The 16,399-nt window shown below is 41.9% G+C and overlaps 1 protein-coding gene across 13 annotated transcripts in view; it reads left to right on the forward strand.

The window, feature by feature from the left end:
- STARD13 (StAR related lipid transfer domain containing 13) overlaps positions 1-16,399 on the forward strand; it is a 328,586-nt gene that overhangs the window by 274,527 nt on the left and 37,660 nt on the right. For all 13 annotated transcript variants that reach the window (XR_012622089.1, XM_074815857.1, XM_074815859.1 and 10 more), the window contains one exon: positions 16,193-16,264. Coding sequence is in view for 10 of the 13 variants with exons in the window: in XM_074815857.1 (XP_074671958.1) it covers positions 16,193-16,264 (72 nt within the window). In the remaining 3 variants the exon portion in view is untranslated. The remainder of the gene's footprint in view (positions 1-16,192; positions 16,265-16,399) is intronic.

Raw genomic sequence — 16,399 nt, forward strand, 5'->3', positions numbered from 1 at the left:
TAGAAATTGCTTTAGCCTGGTTTCTGTGTGTTGCTCCGTAGCTGTATGGACTGCAACTTCCATTGCAAAGAGGAACGAACAAAAAATCTGATGATTTGTGTGAAGAAAAATCCTGGAAGTATTTTAGTTCAGATATCCAAAACATTTCAGGTCACTGGTAAAACTGTTTGCTCTGTAATCTTCCCTTTGGGTTTTTGAAGTGCGTTTAGATGTGTATGTGCCAAAGTGTATAGAAAATACCTGCAGCCACCTGGTAGTAGAAGACAGGAATGGGTGAATCAGAATCAAAGGTGCATGAGGAGACAAATGAAAGTTAAATACTTCAAATATCTTCGAAGATCTGCACCCTATCAGTTAGGAAATTTAAATATCCTTAAAATTCTGGCCTTTGAGTTCAGCACTTTGGTATTGAAAGTTATCTGTATCTAGTCAGTAAAATTAAACAAGATTTCCATCGTCTGATGGATGATGGAAACCATCTGAACAGTGTCTGAACAGTAGCTGCACTGCTACTGTAAAAAGGAACTTTTAATTTGACTTTCCCACACTTAGTACTGTTTTTGTGTTGGAGAGGAGTGTTTGGGAGGGAGTTTTGTAAAAATGGGTGCCTTTGTGAAGACAGAGTGAGGAAAAATTTTCTTTTTTTAGTAAGTGAGTAATTGTTTCCTTTAATCTTTTTGTTTTTCTCATGACTCTATAAAGATCATCATACAGCCATGTAATTAGTGGCTCTGGACTAGATCACACTGAAACACACACTAGTGTGACTCCACTGTTTTGACCGCACTGCGCAGTCAAAACAAAGGGTAAAATTTATTTCACAATAACATCTTTATATAAGCATATGCTATTTCTTCAATCACTGAAATAACTTTAAAAAGTAGTAGAACCATCAAACAATGGAGGCCATCTGGTCCAACCCCTGCTCATGGCAGAGCCAGTTTATCACAGAATCACAGAATCACAGAATCGTCTAGGTTGGAAAAGACCTTGAAGATCATCCAGTCCAACCATTAACCTAACACTGACAGTTCCCAACTACACCATATCCCTCAGCGCTATGTCAACCCGACTCTTAAACACCTCCAGGGATGGGGACTCCACCACCTCCCTGGGCAGCCCATTCCAACGCCTAACAACCCGTTCTGTAAAGAAATACTTCCTAATACCTAGTCTAAACCTTCCCTGGTGCAACTTGAGGCCATTCCCTCTTGTCCTATCGCTTGTTACTTCATTAAAGAGACTCATCCCCAGCTCTCTGCAACCTCCTTTCAGGTAGCTGTAGAGGGCGATGAGGTCTCCCCTCAGCCTCCTCTTCTCCAGACTAAACAACCCCAGTTCCCTCAGCCGCTCCTCGTACGACATGTGCTCCAGACCCTTCACCAGCTTCGTTGCCCTTCTCTGGACACGCTCGAGTAATTCAATGTCCTTTTTGTAGTGAGGGGCCCAAAACTGAACACAGTAATCGAGGTGCGGCCTCACCAGTGCCGAGTACAGGGGTGAGATCACTTCCCTGTCCCTACTGGCCACGCTATTTCTGACACAAGCCAGGATGCCATTGGCCTTCTTGGCCACCTGGGCACACTGCTGGCTCATGTTCAGCCAGCTGTCAATCAACACCCCCAGGTCCCTCTCTGACTGGCAGCTCTCCAGCCACTCCTCCCCAAGCCTGTAGCGCTGCTGGGGGTTGTTGTGGCCCAAGTGCAGCACCCGGCATTTGGCCTTATTGAAACTCCTACAGTTGGCCTTAGCCCATCGCTCCAGCCTGTCCAGGTCTCTCTGCAGAGCCTCCCTACCCTCGAGCAGATCAACACTCCCACCCAACTTGGTGTCATCTGCAAACTTACTGACAGTGCACTCGATCCCCTCGTCTAGGTCATCAATAAAGATGTTAAACAAGAGTGGCCCCAAAACCGAGCCCTGGGGGACACCACTCGTGACCAGCCGCCAACTGGATTTAACTCCGTTCACCACAACTCTTTGGGCCCGGCCATCCAGCCAGATTTTTACCCAGCAAAGTGTGTGCCCATCCAAGCCTTGAGCAGTCAGTTTCGCCAGGAGAATGCTGTGGGAAATGGTGTCAAAGGCCTTAATCACATCACATCTGGCACTGACATAGGATCAATCCAACTCCAAAAAGGAAGATGGACCAAGTTCAGAATATCCAGTTAAAGAAAATAAAATTTCTTCTTAGTATTAATTTACTGACTTTTCATTTCTTCATACAGTCGTAAGAAGACATACTGGCAGCTCTCATTAGTAATATTCTTGTAGTAAATAGCAGCTGGAAAAAAGTGTTAAACAGATATGGGTGTTTGATCATAGAATCATAGAATCATTTGGGTTGGAAAAGACCTTTAAGATTATGAAATCCAACCATAAACCTAAGACTGCTAAGTCCACCACTAAACCATGTCCCTGAGCACCACATCTACACCTACATCTACGTCCTTTAAATACCTCCAGGGATGGTGACTCAACCACTTCCCTGGGCACCCTGTTCCAATGCTTGATAACCCTTTCAGTGAAGAAATTTTTCCTAATATCCAATCTAAACCTGCCCTGGCACAGCTTGAGGCCATTTCCTCTTGTCCTATCACTTGTTACTTGGGAGAAGAGACCAACACCCACCTCACTACAGCCTCCTTTCAGGTAGTTGTAGAGAGTGGTAAGGTTTCCCTTCAGCCTCCTTTTCTACAGACTAAACAACCCCAGTTCCCTCAGCTGCTCCTCATAAGACTTGTGGTCTAGACCCTTCGCCAGCTTCATTGCCCTTCTTTGGACACGGTCCAGCACCTCAATGTCTTTCCTGTAGTGAGGGACCCAAACATGAACACAGTATTCAAGGTGCCTCACCAGTGCCAAATACAGGGGGATGATCTCTTCCCTTGTCCTGCTGGCCACACTATATCTGATACAATGCTATTGGCCTTCTTGGCCACCTGGACACACTGCCGGCTCATATTCAGCTGTCTGTCAACCAACACCCCCAGGTCCTTTTCTGCCTGTCAGCTTTCCAGCCACTCTTCCCCAGGCCTGTATCATTTCATGGGGGTTGTTGTGTCCCAAGTGCAGGACCCAGCACTGAGCCTTGTTGAACCGCATACAATTGGCCTCAGCCCATCGGTTCAGCCTGTCCAGATCCCTCTGTAGAGCCTTTCTACCCTTAAGCAGATCAACACTCCTGCCAACTTGGTGTCATCTGTAAATTTACTGAGGGTTCACTCAATCCCCTTGTCCAGATCATTGATAAATATCTTAAACAGAACTGGCCCCAGTACTGAGCCCCGGGGAACACCACTTGTGACTGGCTGCCAACTGGATTTAACTCCATTCACCACAACTCTTTGGACCTGGCCATCCAGCCAGATGTTTAATCCTCTTAGAAATAATAGTAATAAAAAAGTGGATATCCACAAATTATGTTAACCTTCATTTTATAAATTATTTTTCACTACGGTCTTGACACATGATGAAATGTTAACAATGTTGATATACTTCAATTAATTGCAATATGGCTGTGAATCAGAAAAAGTCATCTGGGTTTGTAGGTGCAGCTCTTGCCTGTACTTTCAGGATAATGCCAGCCCTCGTGTTACTGGATTTTGTGTAGATGACAACTTCTTCCAAACTGTGTGAACAAGTGGCATTCTGCTGTTTGGGGTTCAGTTTTTTCAGAAGAAATACACAGGATATCTTTCTCAATAGGCCCTTTCATGGAAAGAGCTAATAAGGAAACAGTGGGATCTAAAGGCAGATCTGCTTGTTGTTTAATCAGCTGGTAGCAGCAGATAATGCTGATAAGAGCAGATAATACTGATAATACCAGGTGGCAGCTCAGGACTTTGCATTGCATTCACTGTGGACAAGCATGGATTTGAATCGCTGTCTTGAATATTTGAGCTCTTCTGTGTATCCTGTATCTTAACAATGTTTCTTGCACTACAAATTACTCATGTCACACAGAACTCCAAAAGAAAGTGCTTTAATCTTAATTTATGATAAAAAAGAACTGAGAAGTCTTTTTTATTAATACATCAAAGTCTTATCTCCAAGGGGAGTTAGTTTCATATTAATGTTCAGTGTTTAATATAAATTCACAGCATGAAGACCACCTCAGATGGGTAGAGATTCTCTGATGTATATCTGATTGCCCACATGTAATTTTAACATCTACAGCACATGAAGAGTATAATCAAGGAATAATTAATATGTTGATAAGAAATTACGTTTTGTTCTACTTATCTGCATAATTCAGAGACAAAGTTTACGATGACAACATCTATCTTTTGGGGTATTGTTTACATTTTCACTCAAATTATAGCATGAAGCATTCTTCTGCATTCCATAACGCCTTTCATCTGATGAGCTCCAATTACTGTCTGACCAATTAACTTCAGTACCGCACACATGCAAACCACCTTGGGTATTGTGGAAAAACCTAAGCGATGCGTTGAAGTCTGAAACTTGACCTCCAGTTTAGGACACTGTGCTTGAAAACCCTGACTTCCAGAGACATTAATCTCTGTCTTTAATTAGAGTTACGAGTACCCATGAGAGCTGAAACTAATGCTCAGACCAGCACTACATCCTCTTGGGAGCCCTCTGAATGTCAGGCCACTCCAGAGACCTTGTGCATCTTGTATGCTGCTTGAATTCAAGCTGTCTGCAAATCTCCTCTAGCCTTGCAAGAGATGACATTTTTCAAAACTTTGCAAGGATGGAGGGTAGCTGCAAGCTGCATGTAGTGGGATCCATCTGCTGCATCCAAATTCAAAACAGATTTCAAGGGCAGAGTACCAGACAAAACACTGTGCAATTTATGTGCACTGAAGAAATATACCTTGTGTACAGATTGAAGAATTTACTCCTCATGTAATTAAAGTATTAGCAATCTAATCAAAGAGTTAGTCCGGGTACAAAGATAAGAACACTTATAATTCCAAGTATAAAGTTATGGCAAGTTTCCAGTAGTGGTACAGTTGGAATTGATACATACATACTTCCTATTAGCTACATCTCTCCCTGGTGTTATGCTTACCCTTCCTATGACTCTCTGGGTCCTCAAATCAATGGTGCTAGTCTTCCTGAAGAAGAAAAGGGGTGTCAAGGAGCTTATAGCAAGTCTTCATCTGAAATTCTCCACTAGGAGATGTATGATGTTGCTGGTGGAGATATTTTCCTCCTCACTGTTGGGTCAGTTTAGGGTTATTTTTATACATTTCCTGAAATAGTCACAGAATCACAGAATGGTTGAGGTAGGAAGCCACATCTGGAGGTCATCTTGTTCAACCCCCCTGCTCAAGCAAGGCCACCTACAGCTGACTGCCTAGGACCATGTCCATATGGCTTTTGAATGTCTCCAAGCACAAAGCCTCCACTACCTCCCTGAGCAACATGTACCAGTGCTCGTTCACCCTCAGGGTAAAAAAGTGTTTCCTGATGTTCAGACGGAGCCTCCTGTGTTTCAGTGTGTGCCCGTCGCCTGTCACTGGGCACCACTGAGAAGATACTGGCTCTTCCCTCTTTGCACCCTCCCCCCAGATATTTATACACATAGATGACATTCCCCCGAGACTTCTCTTCCTCAGGCTGAACAGTCCCAGCTCTTTCAGCCTGTCCTCATCTGTCAGATGCTCCAATCCCTTAATCATCTTCATAGCCTTGTGCTGGACTCACTCAAGTAAATCTGTATCTTCCTTTTACTGGGGAGCCCAGATCTGGACCCAGCACCCCAGACATGGACTCACCAGTGCTGAGAAGAGGGGAAGGATCACCTCCCTTGACCTGCTGGCAACACTCCTCCTAATGCAGCCCAGCATGCTGTCTGCTTTCCTTGACAGAAGGGCACATTGCTGCCTCATGTTAAAGCTGGTGTCCACTAGACCCCCAGGTCCTTTTCTACAAAGCTGCTTTGCAGCCTGTGGGCCACTCACTTGCTCTTTTACTCTTCAAAAATAGTGATCCAATAGAAATATATAACATGAATATGTTACATGAATATATAACATATATAATAGATAACAGCATATAATACATAACATATAACATCTACAATGTTATATCATATAATATCTACAATGTTTCAATGACTGCTTGCTAATAATATCTATTAGTTATGGAACTATCAATGGTACATTGTAACAATTGCTTTATAACATGGGTGGCAAGTGAGCATGCACTTCAAGGTTTTGTAAATACCAACTGGAGTCAACATTTCCCTTTTCAGTATGAGCTCAGCAGCTGTTTTGGTCCTCAGGCTACTCTTTGATCCATAATATGTAGAAGTTTAGATGCCACCTAGATCTCTTAACTTGGGAATCCAAAGGCAGAAACTCATAATATAAGAGTCTGTTTTCAAAATTTGGCCCATCATGATTTTATGAGTCACCAGAAGTTTTGGAATAAATCCCAAGGGATGCGATTGTTACCCCTTCTCTACCTATTTGATAATGTTCCTTCCACATTAAAAATACAATACATTTTATATTAAAGCCCTTAAAGACTCACATTTACCAGACCTTTATCCAAACACATTTTTCAGTGGACATACAGTGCTCATATATCAAAGCCCTGTTAATTCTCAAGTCAGCAGTGTTCAGCTTTTGAACAGCAGGCCAAATAGGTGGGAAGGGCAACATGGTACTGAAGAATAGATGGGTGGTACTCAGTCCTCTGAGTCTGTGCTGGGGGCTGTCAGAAGGCAAGAAAAAGAATATAAATCCTAATGGGCAAGGGGGCGGATGTGAAGGGAACCAAGCTCTTAATCACTTCTGCCCATTAGCAATACCAGAGTATTTTTCCTAAGACTAAAGGGAGGAGAGCCTGGTGTCCTTGTCAGCTCCCAATATATATTATTTGAATTTTATCTATCTCATAAATCCTGTTAGTAGTTTCAGCTGGATAAAGTATTCCCCTTGTTTCTTGTCATAAACTGCTGCAGCATTCTTTTATGCAGCTGCCACATTTCATCCTAATGCAGCTGCATTTCATCCAGGGATGAAGTGATCCCTATATATAACTTTCGAATCAGTTTTTATAACCATTTAAAGTGCCTCAAGATGAGATGTGGGATGCAAGTTATTGTTTTATTAGTGTCGTCACAAAGTGCAAATCAATTGTAAGCTAAAAGAAAAGTGATTTTGAAGTGATACTTGAAGACTGGGAGATATTTTTTGGGTTAGGAGGGATTTAAAATCTTGTTTCAGGAATTTGAAAGGAAGGTGGCAAAAAAAAAGGAAACAAACTAGCATGGAGTAAGGTTGCATAAACTGAGTGGACATGTGGGACAGTGGGTAGCAAAGATGTCAGAGAAATGAATGGCAGAGAGTTAGTTTTAAGTGTCTTCAGAAGACACAGAAAGAAAAGGAGAAAGGGAAACCAGCAGTAAATACAAATGATCATGATGATAAGCAGCAGCCAAAGACCTTGAGGGGACACTCAAAGGAAGACCTGAATCTCTTGCTTTTATCGCATAGCTGAGCCATATAACAAGGGTGTGACTTTTCAGCATCAACTGGCACGTCTTTGCTGTGTTATTAATGTTAAGTCTGAGACTTTCAAATGTTAAGACAACTTAGTCTCAAGGTGCCTGGTTGTGCTGCATACCCTCTACCTCAGCAGAGGGAGTTACTTAGCAGTCTACCTAATGGGAGAATTCACTATGGAACTGATTTTATGATAAAGACTCTTAGGGACAGTGATGGCTGCCTGGAAGGGTGGCTAATTATTCTGAATTGGGAGTCCCTCAGGTTATTTCTTGCTCCTGAGTTCTTTATGTGTCCCTGGGTCTCTGCTGTCTTGTTGTGCTGGCTGCTTCAGTGGCCCCTGAGAGTCACCTCTCAGCTTGAAGACGCTTGTGGAGTGTAGTACATTGTACAAGGTCTCTCCTACGCTGCAATCTGCTAGTGTTTTCCCTGTTGTTGCGATGGTATTTGCATAGCTGTCTTCATGTTATTAGCATGAGGAAACCATTGTGTTGTATACCTAACTCTGATGAGATCTAGATGTAAAAAATATTAATACAGACACTTTTCCCAGACGTGTAAAGTTTCATGCCTGATGAACCTGCTATAAATCTCAGGCCTACCAGTTTTATCAGTATCTCATTAATTTTGGAAAGGAATTCACCATAATCCTTTCGCCCAAGGGGGACTTACGTTCCTAACGTCTTGCTGGAATAACACACCTTTCTTCTTGGGAAATTCAGCCTTGCTCAAGATAAAAGGCTGACAAGTAGTCTCCCAGCTGGGCTGTGCAGAGTTTGGTTGTAGTAGGGAACAAAACAACTGTTGTAGGGGTTGAAATAAACATTTGATACAGTCCCAGACTATGTATGTGCAATAGAAATGTCAGTAGCTCAGAAGGAAAAGCTATATAAGGGGTCATCTAACCGGGAAAAAAAATAATCTCATACCACTGTCTTCAGTATGGTTTAATTTATTCCATTCTGGAGAATCCTTTTCCAAATCTGTGGTAGCAGTGAGTAGTCAGATAAGACTCCAGCTCAGTTTTAAGACCGCTCATTTCCTGATCCCAGTGTCCTTTGGCAATGAATTTTATAGATTGTATTAAAAAAAATACTTTATCAGTTCAGACTGCCTTCCTTCTTTTTCATTCCTCCCTTTTCATTAATCTCCCTGTCCTTGTGCTGCAAGGTAGACCGAGTAGAAGTTCCCAATTTCCTATTTTTATATTACCCCTGATTTTGTACCCTTTTATCATAACCCTTCCTTATTCATCTGCTCTCCAAGGTAAACAGTCCCAATCTTTTAATCTCTCAGCATATGAGATCTTTTTTCATGTCCATAAATAATCATGCTTCTCACTTTCAACCTTTCTAAGAAGTCGGAGCATGAATGGACATCATCTGACTATTACTCACCAAGTGTAAAGAATTACACATAAAGAAACTACTCATGAGCTTGAAAGGATCTTTTTCTATTGACATTTGAATTATATTCAGCCACAGTAGTTTAAAAGGTCCATATTTTATTGTATTATTACTAGTACTGCAATATTCTGCAAAAGCTTAAGGTCTATTAAAATAATGCTTTGACAGCTTTATTTGTTCCTTGCTTGCAAAACATAACCTTGCCTCTAATAGCAATTATATGGCATGATATAAAATAATTCCAATGAAATTCCACTTTTGAAAACCTTATTATCAAGATTTATTGAAGAGTATGCACCATAGTGTAGTAAAATCATATAAATTCATTGTATGCTTATGTTTTATTTTATTTATGATATATTTGTACTATAAATGGTAATTTTATGGGTGCATGGTACAATTACCTTTGCATTACTATTGGAATTCTTCTGGAAACGTCCTACAGAGTGGAAGGGAATAGGATGAACCATTAGACCTCTACCTAGAAGAATTCCCTCAAATGGAGTTCTCAGGAAATTATGCTAAAAGCCTAAATAATTTCAGAGACACTGATATCCTTTGCACAAAAATTTATGCCATCCTATAAATAAAACTTTAGATTTTTCCCTTTTAAAGAATTCTGGTCGGTACAGTGCAACATGAAAAGTTACATAAAATTGCATCTGTCTTTATTAAATTGCATGGGACTTTTTCCTTAGGGATATGAGAAGTTTTGTATTTTTCCATGATCTACACCAACCTGCTTGCAGTAGTGAAGTGAGATGATAATCTAGTAGTTAAGGTATTAACCTGCTCCTTGCAAGCTATAGATGTGAGACTCTGTTTTGCTGTGAATTTCCTCTGTGACCTTGGAAAGTCATATTTTCTCGTATTTACAAATATTTTCCCATTCTTTACAATTTAACACCTTTACCCTACTGTCATCTAATTTCTTAGCTCTGAAGTAGCTTTGCAAATGCCAGTCAATGGAAATCTATCAGCCTTTAGTGTTACACAGTAGCTGAGTGACAATGAAGTGATGGGTTTAGGTATCAGAAATTTGGGATTTGGTCTGGACAGGCCAAATTTCTAAGGGTATTAGTAACTGAGGTATGACAGAGCCATATTTTTATGGGCAGTTAAAGGAGTTAGGCACCTAATTCCCACGAACCTTATCTCTAACCTGCTTATGTACTCTGAAGTGCTTTAAATCCCCATCTGTAAAATAATAAGTTACACAGATAGGTATCCTAAAGACTATGGGGTGTAGGGGCAGGAGAGTAATGGCAGCCATTGAAGTATCTCAGACTGGGCTGCAAGAAAAAGCTGAAACATGCTATACCTGTTCTCATACAGCTTCAGCCTGAACTGAACTTTCCTACAGATCCCATCTGACCTCATGAGTGCTCTTCTGGGAAGACATCAGGCTGATGGCATGGCTTGCTGGAGACATGACAGGTGTATGGGGCACAAGGGGTACATCAAAACCAGCGAGGCAAGGCTGAAACTCTCCCACACAGTGTCTATGGCTGCCTTGAGCATGCCTCAGGTGTAAGACATGATCAGTGTTTCCTCCCCAGGAGTATTCTCTGCTTCACCTTTCACACAGGTCCACAGCAGCTCCTGAAAGTAAAAGGTGTTATTAAACCTAAGTGTTATTAAACCCAGCCTCCACACTGACCCTAAAATGCCAGGTAGATGTTTTTCTGGAAGATGCAGTACAAACTCTGTCACCCCAACAGTTTTCCTCCTCTTGAAGAAGAGACTAAGACAAGGACCAAAAGTTAATGTAAAGTGTAGCACCAGGCTAACCACCTGCAAACCCTGTGAGCTGTAACTAAGCTGGTACTCTACTCCCAAACAACACTTGCAAGAATGAGATCTCTTCTACCTAACAGACCAACTTGGGATGGCCACTGGAGCTCACTGATGCAGCTTCACAATAAAATGCACTCCTTTCGAATGACTTAAATAATCATTTTCTCTAATACTCCCAGATATTTTATCTTAAGCCTAGTAAATTAGATTTAAGTGGTGAGCAATACAGGGGAAATAATAAAGTGAGCATAAACAGTGATTTGTTACAGACAGATGAATAATAAAGGTTATCACATAAAGTTGGCATAAACACAATAGATGGGGTAATTATGTACCTTATTTATTCTAGTTTCTCTTTCTTTCACTGCATTGTGCAAAGGGATATCTGAATCTTAAATAAAAAATACAGTTTTAATAAAAGGGAGAAACACCAAAACAGAAGATAGAAGAGACAGAGGGAGAGTGGCAGAAAGGCAGAAATAAGATGAAATGCTGATGTCTAGACAGAAAAAGGGAAAGGACTATAGTATCTAGGTCTTAGTACCAATATTCATGAACAGTGATAAGGCCCCAAGCTAGAAAATTAATTTACTTACATGATTTTCTCTTGACAGAGAAATTTTCCACAAACACATTCTAGACAGGTCTCCTGCATTCTTTCACATGATGAAGGACTGTCCCAGTGGTTTGATTTTATGGGGCTCATTAAAATGCAGCTAATGTGGACTAAACAGGACCCTTAGAGGGTCTGGGTCAGCTTGCTAATCCAACAGCAGTCTGTTCCCAGTTTTGGGGGTTAGTTTTCTAGCTAGATCTCCAGAGGGTTAGCCAGGAGCTGGTAAGGCACAAAGGGAAGCAGGAGAAGGAGCCAGCTGGCATGGAGTAGGCAGGGCAGGATGTCCCCTTTGGTGGCAACTGGCTACTAGAGTCTTCCTCTGGTGTCGGGCACCATCAAAGCAGTTTGTGAAGAATCGGAGAAAGTGTTGGAAGAGGGAGAAAGACTGCAAGCAACTGTCTCCATTTCAGCCCCAGAATAGCCAGAGCACCCACATGGTCTGGGGGTCACAAGCTCAAACCTGCTTAACACTAGAGATGGACTCAAAGCCAAGTCTCAGCTGTGCTCTGAACATCTGTCATGCTTCCTGGGTGAACCTCTCTCTCCTTATTTCACTCTACTTACATCCTAAATAAATAAAAAAATTGATCAGAGATTTGCACTTAAGTCTCTACTGTGCGATCTATGCTTTGGGCTACCGTATCAGTGTCTCTGATAAACATTTAATTTAATACACAGTGGGACAACTCTAGGAGGAAAGATTAAGACACAATCCCATAGGAAAAAAAAAAAAAAAAAGATGGCTTGGCAAAGAGGTGTGTGACGAGGTTTTAAGTTGCTGCTTACATATGGGCACTGAAAGGTTTCGGTGAAGCAGGTGCAACTTGTGGGGGGGCCTCTGGGGCAAGATGCAAGGAAGGGCAGCAGCAACATCTGTGTGCAGGGGACTTGGGACATACCTCCTGGGGAGAGCTGTTAGATGAGGGGGATATGGAGGCCATGAGGAGTTAATCACCCCATTCTCCCCAGAAATGTGCCTTGTTACTGGTAGAAAAGTGTGAAATGGAAAAGAGAAATTTGTTTCCTGTCAAGCTTCAATTAAAAACTGAAAAAACCCCTTGTACTGTGAGACATGATGATACTTGTCAATACTTGTGACTGAATTATTACCTAGCCTTAATAATTAATGATTGTCATTAACTGCTGCACAAGCAAGTGGAAAGCAGTAGGTAAATTATCCCTAACTTTTTTTCCATCAACAGAGCAGGGAAGTAGTGCATAAAGACAAACCCACCATCAGGTGTGCTGGGGTGAGCAGCCTTTTGGTCACACAAAGGGAGATGATGCTTGTGGGTTGGTGGTGGCTCATGTGCTTCTGGAAGGAGCTGTGGCTCCTGTCAGCCTTAAGCACAAAACTACAAGCCATGTCATCTCTAAAATCACTCTTCTCAGTGTGACAGCCCTTCTCTGTGCTGTTGACAAGCTGTCTTGAAGCCTCCTGTGAACACATGTAGTTTTCCAGGTCCTTCAGGGTTGCACCAGGACAGTGCAGCTGCTGCAGGCTGGTTCAGACCCTTGTTTTAGCCTGGACATGGGAACAGAACAGGACCAACGCTGCCAAAAGTATTTCTGCAACCCTTCATTGACAGCTTTAGCGAGGATTTTTGGTGCTGTACTCATCCCTTCTCAAAGAAGTCTTCGCTGATGTTTAACTAGAAAGTAACAAAAGGCAAATATGTGAGTATGTGCACAGAAAGAGAAGGTTAAACTGAGAATCTCAAATTATGTTTTAAGCGTTGCAATATCCAGTAATGAAAGCATCTGTAATGCATTCTGAACTATAGCTTTGATTGCACACCTGGAGTGAGATAATAGAAATCACCTTTGGTGTCTGCTGAGGAGTAAATCCTTGGTTGTGCCTTTTCACCTAAACTGTAGGAGCAGCTGGGAGGGGAATGGCTGGAACAGGTGGAAAAACATTTGTAAGAGCAAAGTCATAGTTTTGGCTGGGGCAGCAGCACATTGCACTTCTCCCCTTCTGCTGTCCTCTGAATAAGACCAAAAAGAAAAGAGAGATATGGGAGGGAACTGGGCACTGATACTTGTCTGACACTCAGTATCATGGAAGCTGACTTCTTAGCAAATCTTATTCAAGGCTGAATCTGTTTGTTTGAGGTGATGATTCAGAAAATGAGAATACTTCCCATAGATGCCTTCGTGAAGAAGATGGAGTCAAAGTTTTGAAGACAGAAGTTAATCAGTCAAAACATTTTTGACTGGTTGCAGCATGTTACAAAGAGCCTCATACAAAAAAAATCAAAAACAAAAACCAAACCAAGCAAAAGGGTGAGGTTTACTTCCTTGGTTATTCCCTGCAATTATTCACCCATTGCAACCTGAGATTTTTTAGATCTCACTTGGGCTACAGGAAGATTCCTCAGCAAGCTCCTCTGAGCAGCCAACTGCAAAAAACACTGAAATATGATAAGCGTATAAGAGCATTAAATGGCAACATTCTCCATCACCCACAGCCTCTGTTAGTTGTGCTTCCAGGACAGATGAAGCTAGAATGTACGTACAGCTGTTCTGAGTTGTAAAATACATTTTGAAATGGGATTGATTCATCTGTGTTTCATGAGATTGAATTAAGCAAAAGAAAAAAGTATAAAGACTTGTCTTTTTTCCAAGCGTTTAATAAAAATATTCAGTCTCACTGGAACATAATAGAGATGTGCTTTCAGCACACAGATGTGCAGTAGTGAGAGCCACGTTTTATGTAAGCTGCTCATTCTTTTGTGCAGTGTTAAGAACTGAATGTACTTTCATACTCCTTTTTTTGGCCTTGACATGAACTGATGTCAAAGCAAATGAAGACCTGGTGGTAAATCCTTTTCAGCACTGCTAACGATTGCAGCCATTGCAGACCTGTCAGTGGCTGTCTAATCATCTTTGGGAAATCGGGCTTTTGATACGTAGACTTTGTGTTCTGAATTTTGATTTCTGCAACAAAATTTGCTGGCATGACTCGGTATTTAGAGGAGCAGAAGGGTGTGTGGGTCACATACTGTAGAGTGTATTCAAAGCAGGTTTTATGATGAGCTTCAGTGTGTAAAGTCATTAGGGGTATAATGAGTGATTTGAACAGAATTACATGGGGAAAAATTCATGCCAGCATCTCCTATGTAAAAAATGCGTTTTAGTCGAAAACAGAAGAGCAACTGAGCCTGATTTTTTTTCTTCCAGTTCCATTGCTTGTTTTATATTTAGGGTTTTGTATTATGCCTGCCTAGATTTTACAACCACAAATGTACCAAAACCCTTGTCTGGTCCATTCAGGTTGAATACTAAGCAACGTAAAATGTCTACTTTCTTCAACACCTGCTCACTCCATTCCTTAGCGTTTTGCAAATGTAAAAGGTGCAGATATGTGTTTCGACTTTGATCTTGTAAACCAAAACTGTTCAAGTGGTAGATCCTGATCCAAATCTGGGCAGTAAGGAGGTGTTGCCCTGGTTTCCCCAAAAACCCACATTTATCTGGGTGAGCTTCTATTTTCAGTTGTTCCTCCAGTTGCTCTGGGAGCAGCTGCACATGCAGGCAGTGCGGGTGCTGGGCAGAGCCAGTCCTGGCACACTGCTTTCCATAAAATGAGCCCAGGGAGCTTGGTAGAAAGTGAGGTACTCTACTGTCAACATGCATCAGTCATCTCAGAGGTTGGGTTTGTAACTGTGTGTGTGACTGCTGGAGTGCATAAAGTCTGTTTTGCTAGCGACACTTCAAAATGTATCCTCTGGTTTTGTGTAGCTGACATTTATTTATTTCTGCTTCAGTAATTGCATGGGGTGGATCTGCCTCTCCTGTGCAAAAAGCTTTAGGTCTTATATAGTCCCCCTCTTGAACATGTTTTTCTTCCATTTTCTCATGCTCACCTATCCCTACTGTCACCTCCAAAATAAGGAGGGACTATTCTCATGTCCAGCTGATAATTGCCCACCTCTTCCATAAGCGTAGGATACTCAGTGAAAGGGGAAACCTAGTCCAGCATCAGCTGTGTCCATACTTCTGAATAGTGGAGAAGCAGGGACAAGATGACACAGACTGATTCCTCTCCTCACTGCTTAGAACTAGTCTTCTCAAGAAAATATTTGTCTTGATAGATAACTGAAACAGTCCAAAACAGGCCTGGAAGTGGATTAAAATTAGAGTGAAGCAGTCTGGGGTCCTATGCTTGAAGCTACTGCCTGTATCTATTTTAGTTAGCTGGACCGACATACCTGTAGTTGTTTACTTTCCCTCTGTTAGCAGTCACAAGAGAAAAGCATTGTCAGTAGGTGATTTATTCCACCTATTTTAGACACTACTTTAAGGTGAAATGAATCACCCGTTGGTGATTCTCTGCTGACTGTGGAGGGAGTCTACATAATGGAGTTCAAATGGCTGAAGGTAGGAAGGCACATCCTACCTGTGCAATTGTCCCTTCGGTAGCGTTAGACCTGCACTGGGGTTTTCCTGGCAGAGCTTTCAGTGACTTTTACATGGGATTTTTCTCTACAAGAAGCATCAGAGCAGGAGAAAACACAGCGCATGTTCCCTGTCACCCCATTTCCACCCTGCTTCATCTACATCTCTCCCCAACAACTTACCCTTGGGGGAGGATAGGACACAGGACCACAAACCTCCTGAGCAACTTCTCCCTCTGTGTGGAGATGATCAACACTTCATCCCAGTCACCAAGCAGCTATGCAAACCTCAGGGTCCTGTGGAGGCAGGTGGATTTCTTTGAGGGACTCTATTTTATTTTCTCATGCTATTAAAAAATACTTCAGAGTGATGACAGTACTTTTAAGCAACAAACAGCTACTACCAATTCTCTTCTATTTCCTTGTAATTAAAAGAACTTCCAATGCAAAATAACAAACCGAACTTTTCTCTTTTCTCTTTCTCAGAAATCGAAGCAAAGGAAGCGTGTGACTGGTTACGTGCAGCTGGATTTCCCCAATATGCTCAGTTCTATGAGGGTAAGTAGGTTTTTCTCCTCTTTGTGTGACTGAGAAGTGCACTGGGCCCTTGCCAGAAGAGCTTGCAGTCGGCCAGCTCTGCATTTGACTGAGTTATGGCCATGGCTGGCTGCTTCACAAAGCCTCAGCTTCTGG

Source organism: Strix aluco, chromosome 2, assembly GCF_031877795.1.
Source record: "Strix aluco isolate bStrAlu1 chromosome 2, bStrAlu1.hap1, whole genome shotgun sequence".
Taxonomy (NCBI): Eukaryota; Metazoa; Chordata; class Aves; order Strigiformes; family Strigidae; genus Strix; species Strix aluco.